At 55.6% G+C, this 16039-nt stretch overlaps 4 protein-coding genes across 4 annotated transcripts; 2 read left to right on the top strand and 2 right to left on the bottom strand.

Annotated features, from left to right (window-relative positions):
• Positions 1-1261: 1261 nt before the first annotated feature.
• LY79DRAFT_673253 (glycine dehydrogenase) lies at positions 1262-4494 on the bottom strand (the record flags this gene model as incomplete). The annotated part of the gene is made up of 2 exons (XM_060564151.1): positions 1262-1323; positions 1380-4494. The coding sequence occupies 2 exons, from the start codon at positions 4492-4494 to the stop codon at positions 1262-1264; spliced, it is 3177 nt and encodes a 1058-aa protein (XP_060409565.1).
• A 1390-nt stretch (positions 4495-5884) lies between these two features.
• LY79DRAFT_673252 (mitochondrial outer membrane translocase complex, subunit Tom5) lies at positions 5885-6194 on the top strand (the record flags this gene model as incomplete). The annotated part of the gene is made up of 3 exons (XM_060564150.1): positions 5885-5897; positions 5967-6068; positions 6157-6194. 3 exons carry the CDS (start codon positions 5885-5887, stop codon positions 6192-6194), a joined length of 153 nt encoding a protein of 50 aa, XP_060409564.1.
• Positions 6195-6475: 281 nt separating this feature from the next.
• Positions 6476-7686, bottom strand: LY79DRAFT_567276 (nucleoporin complex subunit 54-domain-containing protein). The gene is made up of 3 exons (XM_060558880.1): positions 7526-7686; positions 6817-7463; positions 6476-6760 (listed from the first exon to the last, which is right to left on the bottom strand). Exons 1-3 carry the CDS (start codon positions 7593-7595, stop codon positions 6659-6661), a joined length of 819 nt encoding a protein of 272 aa, XP_060409563.1. The 5' UTR covers positions 7596-7686; the 3' UTR covers positions 6476-6658.
• A 584-nt stretch (positions 7687-8270) lies between these two features.
• On the top strand, positions 8271-9852 carry LY79DRAFT_394109 (CHCH domain-containing protein). The gene is made up of 4 exons (XM_060552958.1): positions 8271-8465; positions 8588-8815; positions 8975-9107; positions 9202-9852. The coding sequence occupies exons 1-4, from the start codon at positions 8446-8448 to the stop codon at positions 9352-9354; spliced, it is 534 nt and encodes a 177-aa protein (XP_060409562.1). The 5' UTR covers positions 8271-8445; the 3' UTR covers positions 9355-9852.
• The last annotated feature ends 6187 nt before the right edge of the window (positions 9853-16039 follow it).

Below are 16039 nucleotides of genomic sequence, written 5' to 3'. Positions count from 1 at the left end.
ACCTGCGAGACGGGCAAGTCCACACCCACTAGATAAGTACCTGACTAGGCGGGTAAGTATCGACAGAGTTACCTGAGGTACCTATGGATAGGAGAATGAGCATCCACATTTGCCATATCTCGTCCCCCCCAAATGCCGTGTTTCGACGTACGCTTGTTGAAGAATCCCCCCCTCGACTTGGTCGTACATTGTACGCCCATGCGTGGGTAAGGGAGTGGCAGATCTCATTCGACTGCCTCTCGATGCCCGGTGCCGTTCTCCCGTCCTCAAGCTTCGGGGGTTGAACTCTCCTCGGATTCATGGTTTAGCTGTCCGTTGGCGCAACCCGATCTGCAGCAACGTCCAATCCGATCGTGACTCGCGGAGGGTTGCTATTTTAACCCCGGTCCGTTTTTTTATGCAACATATATCGTCCGAAGTTACGAGGAACCATGGACAAAGGGCAATCTAGCTGAAGATCCCATCAGGCTGTGCGAAACGAGAAAAGTTTAAATAAAAAAAACGAAAAGAAAGAGAGAAAGAGAGACATTAGGTTTTGGGAGGAACAAGTCCTGGGATTAGAAATATTCTCACAGCGGGTCGAATGACATCGAACATGTCTCAATGTGACGATCCTCTTAATCACACAAATCAGCACCAAGACCCTCTTGCTCGGGAGTCGTTCAATACCCAAGTAGCCCGCACAACATGACTGACTGGTCATGTATCTACGACGATCGCTTCCAGTCACAACGACTAGTCAAGTGCACATGCGGCATATAACCAAGCTCATTATATTCAAGTTTTTTTTTAAGGTTTTTTTTTTTTTTTTTTTGGCTGGCTGCAAAAAGTGACATTCTATCCGATGCGTCAAAAGACTACTCTAGGAGAGAGGCAACGCAATAACAATCCCAAACATATAGACAGCTTTCCGGGGCTATAGTTTGTTGAACTCCCGCCGGTTGGCCCCTTTCTCCGGCCCCCAAAAGCCACCCACGCCATGCACATATGTATAATGTGTTGTAATCATTTCCCTGTTGAAATCCCAGGAACTCATATCCCCTTCGCTTGCTGTAAGAGATGATGGAAAGATGTTGAAAAGCTCATAACATTAAACCAAACGGTTATCTGGATGGAATGACAACCGTCTCGTGTTTAATTACGCCGACCTCGGTCTCGCAAACATGTTGGTTGCTGCTTTTGTCTTGTTTTTCTGTGACGTGCAGTCATGATTCTAGGTCGTCCTCTAGTCTCATGGTCTATCAGGTGCAAAATCACGGATTCACTCTTGTGTGGTGTCCTCGACTGGCGGGCACGTGCAGAAGAGGTTCAAGTCACCGTATGCTATTCTCTGTTAGGATTCCGTGATGCCGGTAGACGCTGCGGGGATACAAACTCACTGTCGTCAACGCGAGCCACGCTGGGCCAGAACTTCTTCTCCCTCAGATGGGGCAGGGGGTATACCGCCTTCTCGCGGGTGTAGGGACGGTCCCACTTGCCCTCGCCGTCGCCCAGGATAACATCCATCTGCGGGTGGGGCGCCATCTTGAGGACGTTGCCCTCGCGGGGCTGCTTGCCCCCCTCGATCTCGCGGATCTCTTCACGGATGCTGATGAGCGTGTCGATGAAGCGGTCGAGCTCCTCCTTGCTCTCGCTCTCCGTAGGCTCGATCATGAGCGTGTTGGAGACGGGCCAGCTCATGGTCGGCGCGTGGAAGCCGTAGTCCTGCAGGCGCTTGGCGATGTCGATGGCCTCGACACCCGCCGTCGCGCTGAAGGGCCGCGCGTCGAGGATGAACTCGTGCGCGCACCGGCCGTTCTCATTGGTGTAGAGGATCTTGTAGTGCGGCTTGAGGCGGGCGAGGATGTAGTTCGCGTTGAGGATGGCCGTCTTGGTGGCGAGGCGCAGACCCTCGTTGCCCATCAAGGCGTTGTAGGCCCAGCTGATGGGCAGGATGCCGGCGCTGCCGTAGGGGGCGCTGGCGACCATGGCCTCCTCGGCCTCGGGCGTGCGGCCAGGGAGGTAGGGGCCGAGGTGCTCCTTGACGCAGATGGGCCCGACACCGGGGCCGCCGCCACCGTGGGGAATGCAGAAAGTCTTGTGGAGGTTGAGATGGCAAACATCGGCACCGATCTCGCCGGGCGAGCAGATGCCAATCTGAGCGTTCATGTTGGCGCCGTCCATGTAGACCTGGCCTCCGTACTGGTGAACAAGGTCGCACGCCTTCTTGACGCTAGGCTCGAAGACTCCGTAGGTGCTGGGGTAAGTGACCATGAAGGCGCCAAGCTCGTCGGCGTGCTTCTTGCACTTGGCCTCCAAGTCCTCAATGTCCAGGTTGCCAGTCTTCTGATCGCACTTGATGGGGACGACGCGCATGCCCGCCATGGCGGCAGAAGCAGGGTTGGTTCCGTGGGCCGAGACCGGAATCAAGCAGATGTCGCGCTTCTTGCCCGGCTGCTGCTCGAGGTACTTGCGGATGACGCGCAGACCGGCGAACTCACCCTGCGCACCCGAGTTGGGCTGCAGAGAGACGGCATCCATGGCGGTGATGCCCTTGAGCTGCTCCGACAAGCTCTCGATCAGGGCGGTGTAGCCCTTGAGATCGCTCGCGGGAGTGTGGGGGTGGATCGTGGAGAAGCCAGGGAGAGAGATCAGGGCCATCTCGGTCGCGCTGTTCAGCTTCATGGTGCAGGATCCGAGGGGGATCATGGAGTGAACGAGAGACAGGTCCTTGGACTGAAGGTGGTGGATGTAGCGAAGCATCTCCGTCTCGCTGTGGTGCGTGTTGAAGACGGGGTGGGTGAGGTAGCTGGACTGGCGGCGCAGAGACTTGGGGAGCAACTCCGTGATGTCCTGAGTAAGGGAGCCGTAGGCCTTGCTTGCGACCTCGGCGGTTTGCGAACCCGTGGCGTTGCCGAGAACGGTAGCAATAGTGTTGAACACCTCCTCGTTGACAGTCTCGTTGACACTGATGCCAATGTCACCGTTTCCGAAATCGCGGAAGCCCAGTCCAGCCTTCTTGGCCTCGGCCAAGATGTTCTGGGAATGATCGCTGGCCTTGATGACGACGGTGTCGAACAAGACCTTGCCATCAGGACTGGCACCGCTCTGCTCGGTCTCCAAGCCGGCGGCCTCGGCAACAGCCTGAACGCCACGAGCAAGACGGATCAACCTCGAAGCGATCTCCTTCAGACCCTCGGGGCCATGGTAGACGGCGAACAAAGCAGCCATGTTGGCCAGGAGAGCCTGCGCGGTGCAAACGTTGCTGGTGGCCTTCTCGCGGCGAATGTGCTGCTCGCGAGTCTGCAGAGCCAGTCTCAGAGCTCGGTTGCCGTTCCGGTCCTTGGAGACACCGACCAGGCGGCCGGGCATGCGACGCTTGTGGGCCTCTTTGACGGCGAAGAAGGCCGCGTGGGGCCCACCGAAGCCAAGAGGCACGCCGAAGCGCTGCGCGCTTCCAAAGGCAATGTCGGCACCCCATTCGCCAGGCGGCGTGAGGACCGTCAACGCCAGGAGGTCGGTCGCGGCGCTAAGCAGGGCACCCTGGGAGTGAACGAGCTCGGAGAGAGCCTTGAAGTCCTCCACCTTGCCCCTGGTGTCGGGGTACTGGACCATGACACCGACCAAGTCCTGCCCCAGGGCCTTGATCTTGTCCTGAGTCTCGGCGGTGCTGACGTCGAGGGTCTCAACCTTGATACCGAATCCCTGGGCTCTGCTCTTGAGAACGGAAATGGACTGGGGGTGAACGAGGTGAGAGACGACGAAAGTCTTGCCGGGTCTCTTGGCGCGAGAGGCAGAAAGAGCGTTCATTGACAGAGTCATGGCTTCAGCAGCCGCCGTTCCCTCGTCCAGCAGACTGGCATTAGAGATGGGGAGACCGGTCAGGTCGGAGACCATGGTCTGGTAGTTGAGGAGCGACTCGAGACGTCCCTGGCTGATTTCCGGCTGGTAGGGGGTGTAGCTCGTGTACCAAGCGGGGCTCTCGAGGACGTTGGTCTGGATAACACGGGGCGTGACACTAGGATTGTATCCAGCACCGATCAAAGGCTTGGGAGCGGCCTCATTGGCCTTGGCCCAGGCCGTGGCTCTCGCCAAAATCTTGCTCTCATCCGTCGGGCCCTCGGTGTCCCAGGCGAAGGTCTTCCTCTCGGAGAGGACATCCGCAGGGAGGACCTGGGAAATAAACTCATCAATTGACTTTGCGGGAGGGTCGAGGGCCTTGAGCATGGCCTCGGCATCGTGAACATCGGGGCCAATGTGGCGCGGAATGAACGACTCCGGCCTCTGGAGCGGTTCAAGGGAGGGGTCCACCGAAGTGCTCCTCGCACTCGTGGCGTTCTGGAGAGATGTGATGGCGCTGAAGGTCCTCATGCGCGGGACGCGCGAGATCACCGTCGGGCTTGAGGCGCATGAATTGCAAACCCACGGTGAAGCTGGTGTCTGGCGGGCGAGAACCCTTGACCTCGGGGCAGCCAGCCGAAGCTGGCGGGGGAAGGGCAATCTCAACGATGCCATGATGGGATAATAGGCGATTCTGAGTGGCAATCCAAGGAGGGGTTGAGAATGCCACGAGACTCGCCGAGGTCCAAGTGCGTGTATCCTGAGAGACAACAAGTGTGAGAGAAGAGGAAGGGAGAAGAAAAGAAGAGGCGGCTCGGTTGTGAGACTCGTGCGTGCGTGTATATAGGTATAGAAATGCTGGCTCGGATGATGGCCCGATATCGTTATAGGTCAAGCAGCAACACCCCTGTCGCCACTTGTAGACCCGAGATGCGACCCGGGATGAAAGGCGAACAGACGCTCGCACGCCAACCGTATTGCGCGATTCAAAACACTTGGTGGAGGTCTCTTCGCAACGGAACACTTAGAAAAGACCAGACGGCGTTTTTTGCAAGAGAGGATGAGAACAGGAAAGAAGGAGACCTGCTGGGCGGTTTAAATATGAACGAGTCGGTGAGGACCAGCGCCGGCACTCTTCCACGCTACAGGTACCTAATGTATGTACGGCTACTTATCGGTTCACGGTACGTATATCGTCCTTAGGGATACGGTTCCCGAGTCAACAATCGGTTCCGATTTGAGTCTATTTGAGTCGCTCCCAGCATGCCGGACCGAGCTCAAGGACCCTTTTGGTTGGGGCCTGGGAAACGAACCCGCCTGGCCAAGAGAGTCTTATCCGGCGGCCCGTTGATAAGCGCGCACCGACTATGGGGATTGAGGCGATAAGAGTAACCGCTATATTGCGTACTCTGGGTACGCCACCGACTAATACCTACACATGTATCCGTACTCTGTATAGGTATAGCAGTAGTAGGTTAGATGTGTGTGTGTGTGCAGGTACTCCATGTTCCCCGTCCATCCCCTGGCCTGACTTTGGGGTCCCCGGTTGCGTTCCAAGAGCTCTGGAATCTGGCACCGCGATTACGTCCAAAAGCAGACCATTTAGCCAATGAGACAGCGACAAAGCCGCATGGGGGAGGACTGGGTCCTGGGCTCCAGTGAGTGTGTTTGCTTGGGTTTTTTGGGGGGAGTGCGGATGAGGTGCCGAGAGCACTCGGCAGAAGAGCCGAGCACTAAAAATGCCTGCGGCAGGGCTGGATGTATGGATGGCGCATAACCTACCTAAACCTACCTAAACTTACCTAATACCGGGGGGTCTACTTTACCTACCTTGCTTACTACGCATGTGGACCTTTGCCCGAAGGCTCAAGGCGAGAGCTTCGGTACGTACCAACCGGGATGCCGCCAGGAGCAGCTAGACAGACTGGAGCTTCTCTAAATTTTTGCGACGACATCATCACTGAACCTGTCACCCACTGCGTAATATCACCACTTCACGAAGCCGCTTTCCTGCATCCTCGCCCATCCACCGCCCCAGCCACACTTTCAAGAACAAGCAGCCAAGATGTTCGGAGGATGTACGTAGTCGTCAACCAGACCACAGACGCGCCTTGGACCATGCAGCTAACCCCCCGTCTGCCCTACAGTCGCGCCGCCCCAGCTCTCCGAGGAGGAGATCAAGCAGATGGAGTCTGAGGCCAGCTTCACCGTCCAGCAGGTCTTGGTCTCTTCCATCCTTCTGTATCTCTGTACGTAAAATCTCCCCAGGTCTCATCCGCTCGGCCGTCGAATCAACAAGGCCCGTGAACGTTTGCTAATCAGAGTTATTTCGCCCAGCTCCCTTCGCCATCGACGCCGTCTCCAGGTTCCTGTAAACGGGTTGTCCAGGATGAATTGGAAGACTCCCCTCGTGGCTAGATATCGCAGCCATATCGAAGCACGTGCGTCTCGGACGCAACAACAAAACAGGGCCGCATCGGTGATGTGCTGAGCGGCCATCTTACCCGCCTACGGGGTGTGTAATGGGACAAATACCCCTATTGTAGAATATCATCTGTACAATGTACACAGAGGGCTGGTCGGATGGGATATGGATATAGATCACATCGGAATTATGGTAGTTAAGCATCACGACTTTTCAGGTTCAACGTTGCCTTCCCACGTGAGACATAAAGGGGGCTCTCTGTCATAGTTTCATCCCTCCTTTATATTATTCAATACGGATGGGTTTACAGGGTGCTCATGTCGCCGCGATCCGTTCCGCGCATTGCAAAAGCGTCCGCTCGTGCCTCTCCATTGTCACAAGTCCCATGGAGTTCTAAACTCCGAAATGAACCGCTCAACTCGGGTTCCGCTCCCTTTCCCAGTCCGCAAAGTCTTTCGTAATCGACTCGACCTCCTTCTTGAGGTGCTGGATCTGCTTCTCGTAGTCCTCCAAAACCTGCAGCAGTTAGCGTCTCTTACCCGGCAACCCGCGGGTCCAAGACAGAAACTCACCTTCTTCGCCTTGTGCTCCGTCTCCTCGCTCAATCCTTCACCGCTCGCAAAAGCAGGCTTGTTCGTCTCCTTCATCAGCTGGTCCGCATAGTCCCGGAGCACGATCAATCGGCTCCAGAGCTCCTCTTCCCGCGCCGCCAGAGCGGGATCCTGTACACTGCGCTCCAGCTCCACCAGCTTGAGGCGCAGGTCATCCTCGTCGCCGCTGAGGGCGTACCCGCGGTTGCGCAGCACCTGCACGCGCGCGGCGAGCGCAAGACACCGCTCGCGGAGCACTACGTGGCGGCGGCGGGCCGCCAGAGCACGCACGCTCGTCTCGAGGTCGTGCCGCGAAAGTATTGCGTCCAGGCTGGCATTGATCTGGTGCAGGCGCACATTAAGCTCCCCAACAACCTTCTTCTGCGTCTGGAGACGGGCCGCAACGCCCGTGAAGCCCGTGCATAGAACAGGGATGAAGCCAGGCGCGGGCTTCTTCTGCAGTGCCTCCTCCCATTCCTTGGGGTCCTCGTGAGGACCGGGTTTGTAAAAGGGGACGGAGGCCTCGTCGACCTTGTTGTAAAAGTAGTGCTTGAAGGCACAGTTGGGGCTCGCAGGGTTCCACTTCTCAAAGATGAGGGCCATCTGTTCGGGTATAGGCTTTTGGTTCTCTGTCATGGTGTCAGTTGGGATTGATTGCAAGATGAAGAATTTTGATCATCTATACACGTACGAGGTGTTTCCCTGCCAGGCTGCCAGAGGGAGCTCGAAAGTTGTGCTTGTGACTGCGACAGGCTGGGCATCTGTTGCTGCTGCTGTTGTTGCTGCTGCTGCTGCTGTTGCGGCTGTTGAGACTGGGCTATGGAGTTTCCAAAGGCGTTTCCTTGGTTCTGCGTTTGTCCAAAGAGACTCGTTCCGCCCTGCTGTTGTTGTTGTTGTTGTTGCTGCTGCTGCGGCTGCTGTGTTGATTGTCCCAGCGTACTGCCGCCGAATCCACCGCCGCCAAAGAGACCTCCGGTCTGCCCAGCGGGCTTTGGTGCTCCGAATAGACTCATTTTAGGTGATGACGCCTATGAATTTTACCGGTATCAAGGGAGGTGTAGCGTCGCTTTGCCAGCGAGCTCGTACAGTCGGGGCGGATGGTTGATGCGCAGAGTTGCAGCGCCAGAGAAAACAATGAGCGAAAGGTCCTTCAGCGCATAGTCGTTTGGACGAGCCGCAGTTGAAGCAGTCGCAGGTATCGAAACAGGTCGCGGCTTCTAGGAGCAACCGGAAAGCGATTGTCGCGGATGTTTCGCAGTGTGCGGCGAGGATGTTCACCGAGTATCGATGGTGGGCTGCTGTTGAGCCTTACCCTTGTTTTTGGTACCCAGCAACAGACGCGAAAATAATAAATCGGAGCTCGCAGCTGTAGCGCTGGCAGCGTTCACCGGGCGCCACACTTTTCCAGACCGAGAGCAAGGCACCTCGCAGCAGCGCCACATTTAAGGCTCCACCTCAGCCTCGTACTCAACCGAGCCAATCATATCCCTTCTAAATCGACCTCACCTCAATTCGTAGTGTCCATCGCCCGGAAAGCTTGCTCTGGATGACCATCCGACCCCAGAACCGACTTCTCCCTTCCCCTCCGACTCCATCACCACAACCACAGCCATGGCGTCCCGACGGCCTCAGTACGTGACCCCTCTGCTCCGTCGCTCGATTTAGCGATCCAATTGGCCCAATCGCGGCTCGTTTTGGACGTAATCTCGGATCGCGGATCGCAACAACAGACTAATCACAAATGCGCTCGCAGATTCAACCAGCAGTTCCAGGTCGACACGACCCCTCTGCCCGATAGCATCCCCAAGGTCAAGGAGATCGGTGCCAGCTCCGCGCCCCTGCTGTCTGCATCCTACTTCATCGGCGCCCGATGCCGCGAATACAATGACGACTTCATGCAGTGCAAGACGGAGAGCGCGGGCCGCGGTGAATTCGACTGCTTGAAGGAGGGTCGTCGGGTCACGAGATGTGCCTCCAGCGTGTACGTCGAGCCGCCCACTCCCTCCATTGGAAGTATTGGCAAGAAGAGTCGCAGGTTGCCCTTCAATTGGGCTCCGCAGATAGGGAGGGACCCATTGGACTCTGGGCATGGGCTATGATATGAATGTAGAAACGCTGACTTGGATTCCGCCGTCCGCAGGCTGAAGGACATCAACACCCATTGCCTCGAGCAGTTCAAGGCCCACTGGACCTGCATCGAGAACCGCAACCATCAGCTCTACCAGTGCCGACAGCCCGAGTGGAAGCTCAACAAATGTGTCTATGAGAACCTGGTACGTTGTAACCGTTAGATAAGAGGACTTCTGGAACCACTACTGCTCGCACACCGCAGGACACCCAAGCAACTGCTAACAAGACCGCTTCTAGAAACTCGAGAAGCACATCCCCGACCAGCGTCCCGGTGTCACCCCTGTCGAGCTCCGTACTCACATGATCTACGCCGACCAACCCATCAACACCCTCGAGGGCAAGCCCTTCATCCCCCCGTCAAAGGCCGAGGGCAACAAGCAAGCGTCGTAAAAGGTGCGTGGGCGTTTATGTGTGCGAAAAGGCGCTGTGGGAAGACGGCTGCCTTCCCTTCCCCTGGCACGAATGCCGCGGACGGAGAGGAGTCTGGGCTTTGCGTTGAAGATGTAGGCTCGGGACTTGGCGATAGAACGCTGTGTACATATGTCATCAATCAGAGTTGGGATCATCCAAATGGCTTCTTTTAATGTTTCCCCAGCCTGTTTCGGATTACCCAGGGGGATCCTCAGCAATCGTAATTACGATGCTCCTTAGCTCGACTGGGCCGGCTGGCCGTCGCCAACGGCGATGAGCCAGCACGAAAGGTATATCAAAGACGGACCAACACCCATTCCTATAGCGTTTGGGGCGAGTTGCAACTCACATTGTACCAGTGACTGACATGGTAATACTAGTCACGACCTACACGGGTTTGCTGGTACTTTCGCCGTTCAACCATATGCAGGCTTATTCTTTGCCGGCGTCCCAGGTCACAGGTTTGCCAAGATGACTTTGTGAAGCGTGATATCAATTCTTCTGCCATCAGGTGTCTTTTCGGAGCAAGCGTATGGACCGAATCATAATCAACAGAAGCACCCCCTACGTAGGCATGAACCTCGTCAGTCCGCTGGTGCTAGCACAGCAGCCTCCCCTCGAGAGACGAAAGCAGAACATGTCGTCCAACGAACACCTTTCACGTGCACCTGCCCGTCAATCGTCTGAAAGCCCCCCCCCCTCTTTTGAGCCTTCCACGGCCTCTCCCTCGCTAGGCCTCCCTATCCTTCGTCGTTGATCTCGGCCCCGCTGTTCTCTGTCGACAGCATCCGAAAAGCGTGCGTCACGTATGATACCAAGACATCCGCAATCTAACATCACGATTTGGAAGACTAGAGCCCTACACCACTCCGAACCCGTATTCTCTGCTTCTTCTATTGGGGATGACAGTTAGAAGGCGGGGCCGCCATCGATTCAAAATTTGTCGTTGTAGTATGCTAAGCGGAAGTTTGGGCCAGGCTGGGCTAGTGTGATCTGCCTTGTGATCTTTTCAGATGTACCACGTTACCGCTACGAGGCCAGAGGACCTTCAGGTGGTAAACAGTCTGTCAAAATCGCACGTACAGCCCCCAGCAGGTAACCGAGACAGCGGCGGCAGCAAGAAAGACGAATTCGGTCACGCCGAACGGTGCGACGGCGGCGGATAAGATATCACACCAGGACTCGGGGGCGCCGACATGTGAGCCGTCATACAGCAAAAGCTTACGTGTCTCTGTCCCGGCATTGTTCAAGGCTGCTCTCCTTCCTGTGCTCATCCGGGAAGAGTAAGCGTGCTGATGGCGGATCAGTGACGGACAGGAGGGGCAAGACGAGCCGGCGATGATGGCTCGCTATCAATCTCCGACGCGGCGGGTTCCAGGCCACGCCGCCCACCCAAGCCACATTCGCGTCGTTCAGAGCTGCTTACCTGGAACGAAGGCCGCACGCGGCCGTGAATGGATCGGGACAGGCGACCCTGATGGCGTAGGAAGCTGCCGTGGGTTGGCGGGACGTGTCATGTGTCAAATCTGCCGACGGTATGCCTACTTGCGCGACGGCGCCCTGACATGTCGGACGATGCCTAGGGCGACGTGTCAGCGTCACAGGAGGCAGGACGGCTACGACGGAAGAGGCTAGTGTTTCTGGAAAGGCTCTTTGGGGAGCGGAGCACAAGGTTGGAGGGAAGTAAATCAGGAGGTGTCTTGGAGAACCCCGAAAGTGGGCGAGCGTTGCAGAGTTGCGAATAACGGGCCAAGGGGTTGAGAGGTTGTAGGGTTGCGGGGTTGTTCTTTGATGCCCTCTCTGATCAAGATTGCCAGACTAAGGTGACTCGGCCACCTGTCTTGGACACGCGTATGACATTGACCACTTTGGACGGAGGCTGTCGAAGGCTATGCAGGTGCGTCTTCTTGAGGTTCCTGAGGATATTTGTCTCATTCATCTACATCGTTGCTCAATAGGCGCTGAGCGAGTACGACCCTCATAGAATCATGTAAAGGTCGTCCAGCTTTGCTACAGCCTTCCATGATGGGTCGACAACGCCACAATCGGCTCCTGCCCATGCGGCTATGGCTTTTGTACTCGCCGTTGATGCTATAGCTGCCATGGAGCCGGTTGTTTCCTCTTGTCTTGAACAACGACTGTCATGGTACGGTGAGCCAGGCATGTTCACGTCCTGCGGCGTTCGTTCCTTTTACATTGACTCCCGCCACTTCTCAATACCATCTCAGCATTGTATGAAGAAGAAAAAGAAAAAAGAAAAAAGGAAAGAAAACCCACTCCAAACTCCCGGGTGTACTTCAGCATGATCGGCATTCAATCAGAGTATTTTGATGGAATCTCAACGCCGCTGCGAAACCTGTGTTGGCTTAACGTCAGGAATGTTGGTCCTGATGGAGCAGACGGAAATGAGGGGTTCTCCCGGGCCGGCCAGGCGCCAAGGCGGCGTCAACGTAGCGAGACTCAAAGCCCAGGGCGCTGGGTGGCCAGGCCGCGCAAAGTGGCCGCAGGAATCGTCAAACGACATGTTTCTCGAAGTGACTTTCTTGCTTGGGCGATCCGATGCTTCTCAGCCAACCGGAGGCCCACCAAAGCAGCAGGCTCTTGCAGGAGGCTTTGAGACTCCTGCGTTTGTAACCCCGTAGCCGCCAGCGCCGTCCAACCCTGATGGCGGATGTTTAAGCACGCGTGTCCCCTTGCACTGTCCAAGTTTTGACTCGGGGGAGTACCGTACGTAGCCCACCGCCGGGCCCTAGAGTCTGGACGAAGGGATGCAAATTTCGCATGCGGCGTTGGTACTTTGCTGGCGGTAATTCAAAGTGGTAAAAGCAGGTTTGGAGCTTGGGAGTCCAACGGTGACCCGGGTCGACAGGGCCAAGGTCCCCAGGATGGAGATGCCGTCTTGCCCGGAGGACGTGCCGTGTAGCCCGCGGTCGGCCGGCAATCAGGAAAGCGGGGCACGGGTGACGTGTGAACAGAAAAAAAAAAAAAAAAAGGCCTCAGGGATACCCTCGCTGGCAAGATTAAGGACGTTGGAGGGTCCCCGGGAGGTAAACAGGCGCTCATTTCGCGGTTGATGGAAGCATCAACCAGACCCTGTTTTCCCGCTCGTTGGTGTCCACCCAGATGGTGTAACTGAGAACCGATGGGTGTTTCCATCCCCGCCGTCCATGTTTGCGTTAAATCATGCAGTCAGAGATGAGATGCGCTGACGGCGCTGGGGGAGATTCTGATGTTCCTGTCATAGCCGGGATGGCGATGTCTGGAGTGCGGATCCACCTCCTCAATAAGTTTCACCACATGGATGGTAAATCAAGCTAGAAGCCTGTGGGATGAGAGTTAATCTCGAGCCTGTCCTGCCACGTGGGCGAAGACGAGGTGACATTGGGTTTTTGAGACGAGAAGAGATGAAAACGTCTGTCACGGGGAACTGGGTGTCATTGGGGGATGGCACCTGTGCATTTACTCTCTGCCCATGTGATACACATCGTACATGGTAGTTTGCTTGCGGGTGGGGCCCTGATATCCGAAAGAACATCAGAAGAACTGCATACGTCGGATCGGATGGTTCTAGACGCTCGCCTAGCAGCCAGACGATTTCCCCATTCCAGAAGTCTTATCACCCTCCAAGCATATCGCTATTGCCATATTTTTTGGTAGATATGTGGATATCGAGAGCTGCCAAACCGCTGGCTGACAATGATGGAATTCACAAGAGCCTTTGGACTTGATCATGGGAGGTTTGATGTTTGTGAATCGAATTCTTGCCTATCCACTCACTCTCCGACTGGGCCGGGGAGCCGATGCGCTGCTAGGCTGGCGGCTGTTCGACCAACTCGTCATCTGCTGCGATGGCTTTCTGTCACAATCGTCATCTCGATCGCCGTTGCTGATCACTGCCTCAATCCAAGGGACCATACACCAGAATTGGCTTTAAGAAGGAGGCTGGACTTGGGCTTTGGATGACGTTAGTTGTATCCACGAAGAATCAAGGTTACCAAAGAGCGAGATCTGGTTTTGACGAATCGGATGTTCACTGCTCGGTTGCTGCCACGATCTATTTCAGTCATTGCTTCGCTCCGAGGGCCAGTCTCCGCTCACGGGGCATCTTGACTTTTGTGGGCAGTCAAGCCTTGACGCGGCCCGGACGAGCGCCAGCTAGGCTAGACGAGTAGTATTTGTGGCCGATGATAGTATTGGTCTCCCGCTGCTGGTAGGAAGGCTGCGCAGCGCTTGGATGATGAGGTTCTTTTTCTGGTGTGGTTACCTCACCAAAAGAAGTCCTGTAAGCTGGTAGGCAGTGCAGAAACACAAATTCCAAACGTGCCCATGAGCAATGTGCCGGCAGGCCACAACTGTGTCCTTGGAAGTAGGATCGAATGGAATCCGCTCCGACCTTCGTCAGCCGTGCTGTGCCCATGGACCATTGGCGACCGTCGATAAGGCGGGCGGTGCCTATTGATCTACCGATGCACTCTGTATAGGTATCCGTACCCCGAAACGCAACAAGGCAACGGGAAACCGGATGCTATCGTAGCTTCATTTCTCCAATCGTAAGCCCCGCGCACAGATGCCAGGTTTCCTCGGAGACCCTTCGTCATCGGTAATCAAAGGGTGTTGTATGTGATGGGACGTCCCATGGCCCTAGCAGGACGATAGGCGATGAGGTGGAGAAGGGGTCAACGACAGATCGACGAAGGTAATGAGGTCTTTTACTTTGTAGCAAGACGGCGGCAAGATCGGCCAAACGATAGCGGCGATGGACTGATTACCTATGTATAGAGCTAGCAACTACAATGCGGACTGGGGATGCCTGACAGAAACGCTGTGCCAATAAGATATCTTTGGCTGCGGCGATCGTCCTGACTGACGAGAGCGCCACTGTGTGCTGGCAGCAGCCAAATACGATCTGTGGGTGGCAGTGGAAGCAGTTGGCGGCCGGAGAAAGAAAAAAGAAAAGAAACCCCTACCCCTGGGGAAAAAAAAAAAATAAGAAAACCGCCGAGGTCGAGATGAGACGCTGAAGCGCAAAACGTCCATTGGCAGGTGCGGCCTCTGAGAAGGCGCGCAAAGTCCAGGAGAGACGGGATGAACAGGTCCCCACCGAAATTAAGGCTGTTTCAGAAGGGTGGGTCTCCTCAGGCTAAGTGGCTGTTTGATGGACGCGCCTTATTGACCCTTGCAGCAATCACAGGAGGAGCGCCCACATCGCCTACCTAGGTACTTACCTACTGCAAGGTACCGGCTCTCTTTGCCGTTGCCATTGAGCCAATGATGAGAGGGGATCAGGCGCTGCCGCATGGAGATTGGTCAAATATATCCGGAGCGTCATTAGGGGTAGGGGCGTGTGTGGATGAAGGAGGGGGACGAGAAGGGTGCGCTAGTTGATATTAACACAAGAAAACAGCGCCTAGTAGTAGGAAGCCCCCAAGCCCCCTATTCTCCCCCTATCTCCATGACATGCTATTTCCTAAGAGGATTTACAGTTTGGAGGCAGCCTTGGTTGTTAGGGCTCTTGACGCTCCTCCACGGTGAGCCAAGATTGTAAGATTGTCGCGCTGCTTTTTTGAGTGACGCGGCAAGTTCAAGGAGGGGGCCGTCCACCTCCATGACGCACTATCGATGCTGGATCTGATGGAAGATCAGACGTCGCTAGCACCTACGCTCCGTGGTTCCGGCGAATGGAGAAGCCAACCAGCGTCTCCGGACAGGCTTGCAGGCTCTTGGGCCTACGCTGATGCTTTACCCGGCTCCTTGATGCATCGGAACACAGCTTGGCTTGGAGAGGGGAGGGCCCGATGTGGCGGTGACGAAGTTGAAGCTGGGCGGGGGGTTAACGATGAAAACCCTCATCTAACGGTCTATATTCACCATACGCTCCGTATACAGCGATAAAAATAAATAAATAAAAAGGCCAAACCGTCGCCCCAGATCGGGAAGCTGACCATGCAACGGGCTGGACTGGGCTATAAGGCAGAGAATGTGGGGATGGCTGCCAAGATGTGAGGATCTATAGGCAGAGAGGCTGAGGCCGGAGCTGAGAGATGCACGCACGTTGGTTAGGCTGATGAGATGAGATGAGCTGATAAGTTCAGCGATGGCGAAGCGCAAATAATGTGTTATTTTTGACGTTGATGATTCTGAAGTTGATGCTGATGCCGACATGTCATTGGAGCCCTGGCTTTTTCCCCCCCTGTCTTTTTTACTCGTATCCCCGCTTCCTAGTCACCACACACCGGCAATAAGTCAAGTAGCACCTGCGATGTTATGAGACGAACTCCGGTTCCTCGTCCTCGTGCCTTCCCGTCCCAAATGTTTATGTAGCAGGTACCTAGGTACCCAATCGTAGCTGTGATGGATCAAATGTAAAGAGGGAAGGACCGTTTGCATAAGACATCTTCCTTCCCTCTATCCCGCGCCTCCCCTTACTTACCTACTTACTTGACACGGGTAGGTAGGTACCTACCTCGGTAGTTTATAACACACTAGTGATACAGCCACCCCCAAATGACCTCGATCTAATTTCGAACCCACGCCTTCCACTTACACGTACGTACTCCATACATACCTAGCATTTGCACGTACCTGCTTACCTCTGTGCAGATGCTTCCGGATAGGACACACTTACACACATTAAGGTAGGTACCTACGTGTAGCAGCTCCTTCC

Source organism: Colletotrichum navitas (assembly GCF_030913465.1).
Source record: "Colletotrichum navitas strain CBS 125086 chromosome Unknown LY79scaffold_82, whole genome shotgun sequence".
NCBI lineage: Eukaryota > Fungi > Ascomycota > Sordariomycetes > Glomerellales > Glomerellaceae > Colletotrichum > Colletotrichum navitas.
The sequence above is the reverse complement of the archived record's forward strand: the minus strand, read 5'-3'. Positions and strand labels throughout refer to the sequence as shown.

Bases quoted from the DNA above. Each gene is read 5' to 3' on its own strand.
- LY79DRAFT_567276 (XM_060558880.1), bottom strand. From the start codon at position 7,595: ATGCCCAGCCTGTCGCAGTCACAAGCACAACTTTCGAGCTCCCTCTGG. The intron at 7,464-7,525 runs GTACGTGTATAG...ACACCATGACAG, and splicing joins GCCTGGCAGGGAAACACCTC to AGAACCAAAAGCCTATACCC. The intron at 6,761-6,816 runs GTGAGTTTCTGT...TAACTGCTGCAG, and splicing joins CGGAGCACAAGGCGAAGAAG to GTTTTGGAGGACTACGAGAA.
- LY79DRAFT_394109 (XM_060552958.1), top strand. From the start codon at position 8,446: ATGGCGTCCCGACGGCCTCA. The intron at 8,816-8,974 runs GTACGTCGAGCC...CGCCGTCCGCAG, and splicing joins ACGAGATGTGCCTCCAGCGT to GCTGAAGGACATCAACACCC. The intron at 9,108-9,201 runs GTACGTTGTAAC...GACCGCTTCTAG, and splicing joins AATGTGTCTATGAGAACCTG to AAACTCGAGAAGCACATCCC.